An 11,219-nucleotide genomic window follows, 5' to 3' on the forward strand; every position below is an offset into this window, starting at 1 on the left:
ACCATCCAGTTCTGGCATTAATGTTAATGCGTCCTCGACACCGTAGAGTATTTGAGCCGTTTCACACACTCCATCAGAGGTAATGATGGCAACGCTAAGGCACTTGCATATTAAAAGCTTGTTTAAACTCGAATAGCTTCAGGGAAGGGACCAAAATACTAGATTATTACCTCAATGAACTTGCCCGGCTACCCAGACTCCTTGCTCCGGCCAAACGCTACGCTATTGCCCATGGCCATTCTCTGCAATGAGTCTGGATCTGAGTATCTCCCTGACCCTTTGCCGAACGCGAACACATTCGGGGGCCGTCTAATTGGTCCAGAAACCGATTGGTTGGGCCAGAGCCAGAACACACGTGGGTAAAGTGGCAGTTTGTCATTGGCTTTGATACTCTGATTGGTTAGAGACGATCTAAATCGCTGATGACTTTGTTTGTTTTTTTACAACACCACTCGTCACAAACAACTTCAATGACGGCAGTCTCAGACTAAAGTATGTAGTGAACGACAGAGCAGCGGAAGAATTTAGTGTGAGTTGTTAGGTTATCAATGAACCACCTCCAAATGTCTAAAACCCAAAATGATATCGTCCATTTCAGGTACTGGAGAGGTACTGGACGTGCAGGCTTTTGTTTCAGCCCAGCACTAAGACACCTGATTAAATTAATCGTCGTCTATGTGAAGGTGGCACATCTTGTGTTAAATGTTTCTGTTGAAGGGCCCTGTTTTTCAGTCATAATTCATATCCTGCCATAGTTAACATGTTTTTCCCCCACCACTTCAGCTGCAGCAGTTAAGTGTGTTAAAGAAATGTGTGTTTAGAATCAGGATTTGCTAATTGTGTATGATAAGCCCCTCCCACCATATTGAGTTGATTGAATACAGGTGCATGTGTGTTTGGGGGAGAGAGACAGTTGGGGGTGGAAAGCAAGGTTAGAGGAGAGCAGGTTGGCTAGATTTTATGCTCTTAACTTTTTAATCCTTGTTTTAGCCTTTTAGTTCATGTCCGGACTTTAACCGTTGTTCTATTTATCTATTTAGTCAAATAAATTCTCCATTGAGGTAAAACTGTTCTTTACTTCAAGAAGCCTTTTTACGTGCACATGGGAACGAGTCGTTTAGACTAGCTGGTTATAAAAACATGACTACTTTGTTATTTGAAACAGGTGTGTTAGTGCTGGAACAAAAGCTTACACACAGACTAGGGCCAGGCGATATGGCCCAAATCCCATATCTCGATTTTTTTCAAAGTTATGGGTGATTCATGACAAACAGTGCATTCAGAAAGTATTCAGACCCCTTCACTTTTTCCAAATTCTTTTACGTTACAGCCTTATTCTAAAATGGATTAAATAAATAAAAAATCTCAATCTACACACAATGTCCCATAATGACAAAGCAAAAACAGGTTAAGACATTTTTGCAAATTTACAAAAAACTAAACAGAAATACCTTATTTACATAAGTATGCAGACCCTTTGCTATGAAACTCGAAATTGAGCTCAGGTGCATCCTGTTTACATTGATCATCCTTGAGATGTTTCTACAACTTGATTGGAATCCACCTGTGGTAAATTCAATTGATTGGACATGCTTTTTAAAGGCACACACCTGTCTATATAAGGTCACACAGTTGACAGTGCATGTCAGAGCAAAGACCAAGCCACGAGGTCAAAGGAATTGATCGTTGAGCTCAGAGACATGATTGTGTCGAGGCACAGATCTGGGGAAAGGTACCAAAACATTTTTGCAACATTGAAGGTCCCCAAGAACAAATTGGCCTCGATTCTTAAATGGAAGTTTGGAACCACCAAGATTCTTCCTAGAGCTGGCCAACCAGGCCAAACTGAGCAATCAAGGGAGAAGGGCCTTGGTCAGGGAGGTGTCCAAGAACCCAAAGGTCACTCTGACAGAGCTCCAGAGTTCCTCTGTGGAGATGGGAGAACCATCCAGAGGACAACCTTCTCTGCAGCCCTCCACCAATCAGGCCTTTATGGTAGAGTGGTCAGACAGAAGCCACTCCTCAGTAAAAGGCACATGACAGCCTGCTTAGAGTTTACCAAAAGGCACCTAAAGACTCAGAACATGAGAAACAAGATTCTCTGGTCTGATGAAATCAAGATTGAACTATTTGGCCTGAATGCCAAGCGTCAAGTATGGAGGAAACCTGCCATCATCCCTACGGTGAAGCATGGTGGTGGCAGCATCATGCTGTGGGGATGTATTGCAGCGTCAGGGACTTGGAGACTAGTCAGGATCAAGGGAAAGATGAGCAAAGTACAGTGAGATCCTTGGTGAAAACCTGCTCCAGAGCGCTCAGGACCTCAGACTGGGGCGAAGGTTCACCTTCCAAGAGGACAACATCCCTAAGCACACAGCCAAGACAATGCAGGAGTGGCTTTGGGACAAGTCTCTGAATGTCCTTGAGTGGCCCAGCCAGAGCCCAGACTTGAACCCGATCGAACATCTCTGGAGAGACCTGAAAATAGCTGTGCAGCAACGCTCCCCATCCAACCTGAGAGTGCTTGAGAGGAACTGCAGAGAAGAATGGGAGAAACTCTCCAAATACAGGTGTGCCAAGCTTGTAGCTTCATACCCAAGAAGACACAAGGCTGTAATCGCTGCCAAAGGTGCTTCAACAAAGTACTGAGTAAAGGGTCTCAATACTTCTGTAAATGTAATATTTGCAAAATTTCTAAAAACTAGGAATCATTTCACAAGTTCTGAAGTCAACTAACAGGGCAAAACAGTTGAATCATTATGAACACAACCTTCAGTAACCTCCAACTGTTTGTGCACTTTGTTCAAATGTTGAAATCACTACCCGCTATTCAAAGTGCTCTGAACAAATTAAGGTAATCGTTCAAACATTGGCACATTCTACGATCCGATGACAATATCGGTAATGTGTTTTCGGACCCTCCCCTTGGTCGTATTCTCGCGGGGCAGAAATCTCCGAGATCAATTGGTAAACTCTGATTTACCACCCCAAAATAACCCTGCACAATGTCTATTTGTGCCTCTACCGGATGGAAACTACAAGTGTAATGGCTGCGCTCAGTGCAATGGCACTTATAAATGTAGATCCCTTAAACACCCCCAAACAGGGAAACTGGAGCCATCACTTGCTCCACTAAGGCAGTTATTTATCTTATAACTTGTCCTTGTGGTAAAAAATGATGTTGGCAAAATGAAGCGGGAATTCCGGGAAGTACGAATCTCGGAGCATCTTAGTAGCATTAGGGGCAAAAACTTGACGCACCCTGTTGCGGACCACTTTTTGGAAGCGAACCACTCGATTTCATCCCTAAGTTATATCGGCATCGAACACGTCACCCTCCCTAGGAGAGGGGATGACCTTAACAATTTGTTAACATCTTTCATTTAAAGACCCTTGCTCCCCTCGGTCTCAACATAGACTCTGAAGCCATTCTTGTGACTTTGCTATTCATTGTAAATGTTGTAGGCCTATGTAGCCATATTGTATCTATGATACCATGCTATCCATTCATGTTTTTTGTATGTTCTATTTATATCTGAAAATTAACCAATGATATCAAGCCACACCCGGCCATGATTACAGACACCTCTGTGTGTCCTTTGACATATATAAACTAGTGACCCGCAGTGTTTGTCATTATACCCCAGTCCACCTAGTCGTGCTGCTGCTCCAGTTTCAACTGTTCTGCCTGTGGCTACGGAACCCTGACCTGTTCACCAGACGTGCTACCTTGTCCCAGACCTGCTGTTTTCGATTCTGTCTCTCTACCGCACCTGCTGTCTCTAACTCTGAATGCTCGACTATGAAAAATCCAACTGACATTAACTCCTGAGGTGCTGACCTGTCGCACCCTCTACAACCACTGTGATTATTATTATTTGAACCAGCTGGTCATCTATGTTCTGTTATAATCTCCACCCGGCACAGCCATAAGAGGGCTGGCCACCTCTCATAGCCTGGTTCCGCTCTAGGTTTCTTCCTAGGTTCTGGCCTTTCTAGGGAGTTTTTCCTAGCCACCGTGCTTCTACACCTGCATTGCTTGCCATTTTGGGTTTTAGGCTGGGTTTCTGTGTAGCACTTTGTGACATTGGCTGAAGTAAAACGGTCCTAAACAAATACATTTGATTGATGAAGACAGCTCGTCTGTCGAAACGTCAGGTTATTCAATTATTGCATCTGAGCTCCTAGTCTGCGGCTCTCCTTCTCTTTTCTTCAAGAAATCAAGTGGCCTACCTTATTTCTCACAATGAGAACGAGTTGCCAATCCCTCACATGTTTGTGTTATGCTTATTGCACATTTATAAAACAGACCAGACAGCTAGTATAGTAATCTTCATTTGACTAAAATGCAACTAGCGATACGTGGTACCCTAATGCGCGGGCGACAAACTGAGCATTCATTTTCCAGAATGAACGTTCATCGCTACATCCGTTTTGGTAGTGTCTGCTCTGCTCGAAATTTGAGGAGTTCAAACATAAACAGGGTATGGTTCGAACGGTTATCTTCTCCTCTATTACAGTAAAATGATGTCTCCATGTGTTTTGGTATGCACGTGACCGATTCTGTTGGACCAAACCTCAAATTCAAATAGCGAGCTTAAACCGTTTGTCAGAGAGGAAGAAGTGATCTCTCACCTTTATTGTTGTAAGTGGTCGGGAGAGGGGCTTGGGAGAAAGAGGAGCGCTCTTGACAAAATCTGTCCAAAATAAGCCCAATGTATTTCTATGCGCTTATTTTGAACCTAAGCTTGTCGCCTCTGGGACAACGACTCCCATTGTTAAGGCAGAGACATGAGCATCTCATCATTATATACCGATCTCTGGTGTAAATGGGAAGATGCACAGCGCAGAAGAAGCGAACGAGACCAAAAAGGATCACATGAGAACAAGCGGACATAAACGCTCATAAAAAAAGCAAAAAGAAAACAACTTGATTCTGCGACACAGGCACAGGCATTTAGAATATTGCATCAATTCGATATCGCCCAGCCCTAACCCAGACTGTGGAATTGCTGGCTCTCTGAACTTTTCACCATTTGACTTTTTCAATTCACCGGACAATTACTCATAAGGACAAGGGTAACATGGGCAAGAGTCACGTCCCCACCAGACACCCCCTCTCAACCACAGGAGGCTGACCTCCCTAAACCAGAGTGACATGACGCAATGTGACAAGTTTGAATCAGTAAGCATGCAAGCTAACCTGCCCTAGGCCCACCTGCTCATCTGTGTAAAGACACTAAAGCAAATACTTGTTACAGACAAAGGGGTCGATAGAACACCACTCAAGAGGCGGCAAGAGGGTGTGGGGTAACTAAGAGTGGCACTAGGTAGGAGTTGACTACTATTGATTGCAAAGTGTACTGATTCCAGGTGACGTTGTGAAACCCATTCCTGTGACATCTCCGCTGTGCTGTTTCGTCACTGTGAGGTTAGCACAGGGAGACTGTCAGTGTGCCAGCACAAGCTGAACAGTAACAAGTGAGTTGTGTCAACCCTCGGTATGTTGAACCAACGTTGTGTGGTGAATTTGTGTCGGAACCACCGTTGTTGTTTGTTGCGGGCGTGTGAAAAAGGTTGCCGGGAGAGGATGCGGCGACATATTTGCTTTTGCGACGTACACACGTCATGATTGGCCGGGAGGAGAAACAGCCAATCCTCCGGGAGCGGTGAGAAAAACACCAAATAACGAGCGAGCCAGTGAGGCCACGTTCCCTCCTGAGGCTAACGCTAGCGACACTAACACCTTTTCATCCTTCTTTCTACGTCTCCACTCCTTCCTTTCACACCTCCGTTCCAAATGAGACCGCTCGCCACCTCGGCCATGTGTCGAGTCTGCCGATCGTCTCTCCGCCCCTACGGAGATTTAAAAAACGCTTCGCCTATTTTCACCTCTACTATCCCCTCGTGATGTCTCCGTAGTGGTTTGTCCCGTTCCCCCTGGCGACTGGCGGACATTTCTCGGTCTGACGGCATCATGTCTGTTTGGGTGCCCTTGAAATGCACCTGCCAATCATCCGGTGGCTGAATGGAAGCACTTAAATACTTTGTGCATACTTCTCCAGGGTAGCCATTTTAGGTTTATCAATTAGTTGCTCATTGTTTCCTCACCTGGATCCACTCTCCATTGAACTTGCTTTTCAATCTTCTATGGGTCCTTATAAGAGACTATAAATGCATATTAAGGGGGCACTTGACCACTTTTTATCACATATCTATTTTATCCAGCAGCACCCTACCAGCTTCTAAATGTGTGAAAATGGAAATTTTCTACATGTAGTCAAAGATATATACAAGGAAAAGGACCTCTTATGATGACATCAGGGGTCTCTTTAAAAATAATTGAGTTTCGAGTTAAAAAGTCTTGAAATGTCCCTTATAATAAATACCATATAATGTCTTTATAATGCATTACAAGACAGGTGACCTATAGAAGGTGTTCCAGAAAGATATTACTTCAGTCAATTAGACTGTTTGAGTTGATAGAAAGCCACATTACTATTTAGGGAGCATCAAGTGTGCTATCTGCCTGCCTGCCTGAGCAATGAACACCAACTCAGTTTTTCTAGGTCATTCTTTCAAGCCCGTTTTGCATTGGAATCCACTTCCTGCTCTGTACACAGCTTGTGTTTGTTCATAAATATTCCTGTGGCAAACTGGCTCACTACATTGTCTCATTTGAATAAGTCAGACAATATTTATACAGTCTTTGCGTCGACTGCAACACAAACTACCAGCGGCTTTCGAGTCCCTTTTCAGCAAAGATTTGCTGTTGTATCCATTTTCAGGGGGGAAATAGTGTGGTAAAAAATACCAGCGCCTGCGTGTTTGATATCACTCCACACTGTGTGTGAAACTGAAGTGTGCCTACAGCATACTTGGCTCAGTGCTAAGACTAATGCCCAATCCCAAATCAACCCCTACCCGCTGTGCACTTGTGGAAAATCTGAGACTGGATAGGTCTAAGCAATATAGTTGCAAGAGGGCGCTAGTGCCACATTACTTGCCTTACACCTATCCAATCCTCTCAGATCTCGAAATATAACTAAAATAAAACTGTCCATCAAAAAGATCTAAAGCAATCTGTTAAGACCGGTTAAGACTAGTCCCAACCAGTTTTAGACCAGGGCCTGTGTCCACTGAGTAGGAGTGCTGATCTAAGATCATAATGATCATATAGACAGATCCTAGATCAGCACTTGTCTCAGATGCTTTGTCGATACAGGCCCAGTTCCAACCGGTTCCCACTCACCTTGCAATAGTCCAGTCAGGTTCGATCTTGAGGATGGTGGGGTCCTCGGTGTAGTTGAACTTGACCTCTGGGTTCCTGAGCTCAGCTGAGTTGATGTCCACCATGACGGGGGTACCGCCGGGAGTCAGACCCGCCGGCGTCACACACACTATCTCCCTGGCACTCCGCCTGGAAGGGCAGAAGGAGTGTGTTACATGAAGAAGGAACATAGGCCGTCATTGTAAATAAGAATCTGTTCTTATCTGACTTGCCTAGTTAAATAAAGGTTAAATTAAATAAATAAAAACAATGGACAATAAAGTATCGTATGTCACCGGGTGATGTGTGTATTTGACATGAAGGGAAGAGTATATCATACACACACACACACACACACACACACACACACACACACACACACACACACACACACACACACACACACACACACACACACACACACACACACACACACACACAGAGTGCAGAGAGCCCAAGTGCTTTCAGCTTTTCAGACGGGGGTTTCGTCAGACAGACTTTCACAGAGCTCTGGCTTCAAAGACCTGCTCTCTCTGCTCTCTGTCTCCCTGACTGATCTGGAGTGGCAGAGGCCCAGAGAACGCCGGTCATCCCTAGATGATGCAACCCTCTCAGACACCTAGCCAGCTGTGCTGTGTTACGAAAGTTTTGCGGTTCGGGTTAGTTGGACAAACTTTGCACTCTACTTCCATCTCCTCTGATGAAATGTTTTTGTGTTGGCAAAGCAGACAGCAGAAGCCTGCCGTGTTTGAACATCTGCATAATGTGAGTGTTCCTGCGAGTGTACATATTAGCATGCATGTATGTGTGTGTGTGTGTGTGTATATATGTTTGCAAGATTCTGTAGAATGCATGTGAATCGATGCACATGTATGGCGCGTGTGCATGCGTGTGTGTGATGAGTGCACACACTTAACTATCCTACACAATGACTATTTCATACACAAATCCCATCTGTTATGGACAAGACATTGAGAGGAAAGAGGGAAAAAATACTAGCGAGACGACAGCAGCTGAGGGGGAACTAAGTGGAAGGGAAAATATGCAAGGATGCTTTTCCGCGAGCACATCCCTGCTGTCTCGTAAGAAGCAATTTAAAACGCCCCATCTTCCAGGGCTCCGCTGAAAGGTGTACACGGGGAAGAAGGGAAGGAAAAAAGAAAAAAGTAAAGCGCCTTTTCCATATTCCGCTTGCACCACTACGTTGCCCGGGCAACCGCATCCACAACACTCGCCGGCGACACCCGCGGTATGCCGTACATATTTTGACAAGGTTGTTGTCAGCCGGTTCAAAAGAATGGGAAAAGAGAGTGAGAGAGAAAGAAAGGGAGAGAGAAAGAAAGGGAGAGAGAAAGAAGGGGAGGAAATTGTTTTCAGAGGGAGATAAGTGGCTGAATGACTCGGGTAAATAGGCTTTGATTAAAGCGGCCGCGTTGAACTTGGAGATGAAAGACAAAACGTTTGGACGTGACGCGCGAAAAAGAGAAAACGCTTTCCAAGTCCATTACTTTAGAGACATAGAATGTTGCTAAGCTAGAGTGGGTCTGAAAGAACAATGCTTTGTGTGTGCTGTGCATCTCAATAGTTTAGAGTTGGTTCCTCTCCTCGCCTTCATCTGCACTGCTATAAACTAGACAAGGTGGCATCAAACCTCCGGTGGGAATCCATCACCTTGAATTCACCTATCCTGTGTTTTCAGATCAACGCAAATGAAGGTGAGGAGAGATGAAGGGACCTTTAGACTATTGAGATGAGCCCCATATGACTGGACCAAAACAGCTCAATATGTAGCCTTTCATACAGTATATTATCGATATTGCCATCAATTTAGATCATACTATTTTTTGTAATTCCAATACTATATCAAAGACTGCAGCTTTCTTTCCAGAACCAGTCAAGGCTTTAGCTCAACATGTTTCCCGCGATATCAACAGATGCCATTGCTGCATGCATATATGCCTCTTGTACAAACCATGTCACATACGGCTGTCTATATACCACCCACCAATCATGTTGATAGAGCCTTGTGCACAATTACGTCTAAAGCTAATTGGTCCGGAATCCTACAGTCTGCGTTGAAAGATAAATGTATGGGTATATCCTGGGTGAGGAACGTTTGTCTTCTCCCATGTTCTCCTCTGATTCAGTTCGCTTTCGACATTTCAGAGAAATTCCCAAACCCTCTTCTTTGAGAGGTGTTAACGAGGCACTCGTTCTTCTGTGAGATGTTCCCGCCATCTGCTAACACATGTTCATTTGAGGCTTTAGATGAGTGCACGGTACGCTGCGAGTTCGCTGTGTGTGCGTGTGTGTGTGAGTGTATATATACAGTACCAGTCAAAAGTTTGGACACACCTACAAATTCAAGGGTTTTTCATTATTTTTACTATTTTCTACATTGTAGAATAATAGTGAAGACATCAAAACTATGAAATAATACATATGGAATCATGTAGTAAACAAAAAAATTCTTCGAAGTAGCCACCCCTTTCCTTGATGACAGCTTTGCACACTCTTGGTATTCTCTCAACCAGCTTTGTGAGGTAGTCACCTGGAATGCATTTCAATTAACAGGTGTGCCTTGTTAAAAGTTTATTTGTGGCATTTTTTCCCTTCTTAATGCATTTGAGCCAGTCAGTTGTGTTGTGACAAGGTAGGGGTGGTATATAGAAGATAGCCCTATTTGGTAAAAGACCAAGTCCATATTATGGCAAGAACAGCTCAAACAAGCAAAGAGAAACGACAGTCCATCATTACTTTAAGACATGAAGGTAAGTCAACACGAAACATTTCAAGAACTTTGAAAGTGTCTTCAAGTGCAGTCACAAAAACCATCAAGTGCTATGATTACTGGCTTTCATGAGGACCGCCACAGGAATGGAAGACTCAGAGTTACCTCTGCTGCAGAGGATGTTCATTAGAGTTACCAGCCTCAGAAATTGCAGGCCAAATAAATGCTTCACAGAGTTCAAGTAACAGACATGTCTCAAAATCAACTATTCAGAGGAGACTGCGTGAATCAGGCTTTTATGGTCGAATTGCTGCAAAGAAACCACTACCAAAGATCACCAATAAGAAGAAGAGACTTGCTTGAGTCAAGAAAAACGAGCAATGGACAATTGACCAGTAGAAATCTGTCCTTTGGTCTGTTGAGTCCAAATTAGAGATTTTTTGGATCCAACTGTTGTGTCTTTGTGAGACGCAGAGTAGGTGAACGGATGATCTCTGAATGTGTGGTTCCCACCGTGAAGCATGGAGGAGGTGTAGGGGTGCTTTTCTGGTGACACTGTCAGTGATTTATTTAGAATTCAAGGAACACATAACCAGCATGGCTACCACAGCATTCTGCAGCGAATCGCGATCCCATCTGCGCTTAGTGGGACTATCATTCTGTTTTTCAACAGGACAATGACCAACACACCTCCAGGCTGTGTAAGGGCTATTTGACCAAGAATGAGAGTGATGGAGTGCTGCATCAGATGACCTGGACTCCACAACCACGTGACCTCAACCCAATTGAGATGGTTTGGGAGGAGTTGGACCGCATAGTGAAGGAAAAGCCGCCAACAAGTGCTCAGCATATGTGGGAACTCCTTCAAGACTGTTGGAAAAGCATTGCCAAAAGAGAATGCCAAGAGAGTGCAAAGCTGTCTATTTTGAAGAATCTAAAATCTAAAATAATATTTGATGCCTTCACTATTATTCTACAATGTAGAAAATAGTGAAAATAAAGAAAAACCCTGCAATGAGTAAGTGTGTCCAAACTTTTGACTGGTACTGTACGTGCGAGTTAGAGCGCGTGTTTCATCATGAAAGACTATGGAGACAGAGAGCACTCGCTACAGGAGAACAGACATCTCCGTGTCGTGCCTTCTCACCTTTCTAGCTTCTCCGGTAGAGTGTTGGAGAACTTACCCAGCCCGTAACGCATAGCACAAAAGGGAAACGT

The 11,219-nt window shown here is 44.2% G+C and overlaps 1 protein-coding gene across 1 annotated transcript in view; it reads right to left on the minus strand.

Moving 5' to 3' along the window:
• The window catches only part of LOC120064127 (plexin-A1-like), a 257,343-nt gene that overhangs the window by 39,887 nt on the left and 206,237 nt on the right, over nt 1–11,219 (minus strand). Inside the window, exon 16 of the mRNA XM_039014494.1 lies at nt 7,253–7,420. Within this exon, the coding sequence (XP_038870422.1) occupies nt 7,253–7,420 (168 nt within the window). The remainder of the gene's footprint in view (nt 1–7,252; nt 7,421–11,219) is intronic.

This window comes from Salvelinus namaycush, chromosome 2 (genome assembly GCF_016432855.1).
Source record: "Salvelinus namaycush isolate Seneca chromosome 2, SaNama_1.0, whole genome shotgun sequence".
NCBI lineage: Eukaryota > Metazoa > Chordata > Actinopteri > Salmoniformes > Salmonidae > Salvelinus > Salvelinus namaycush.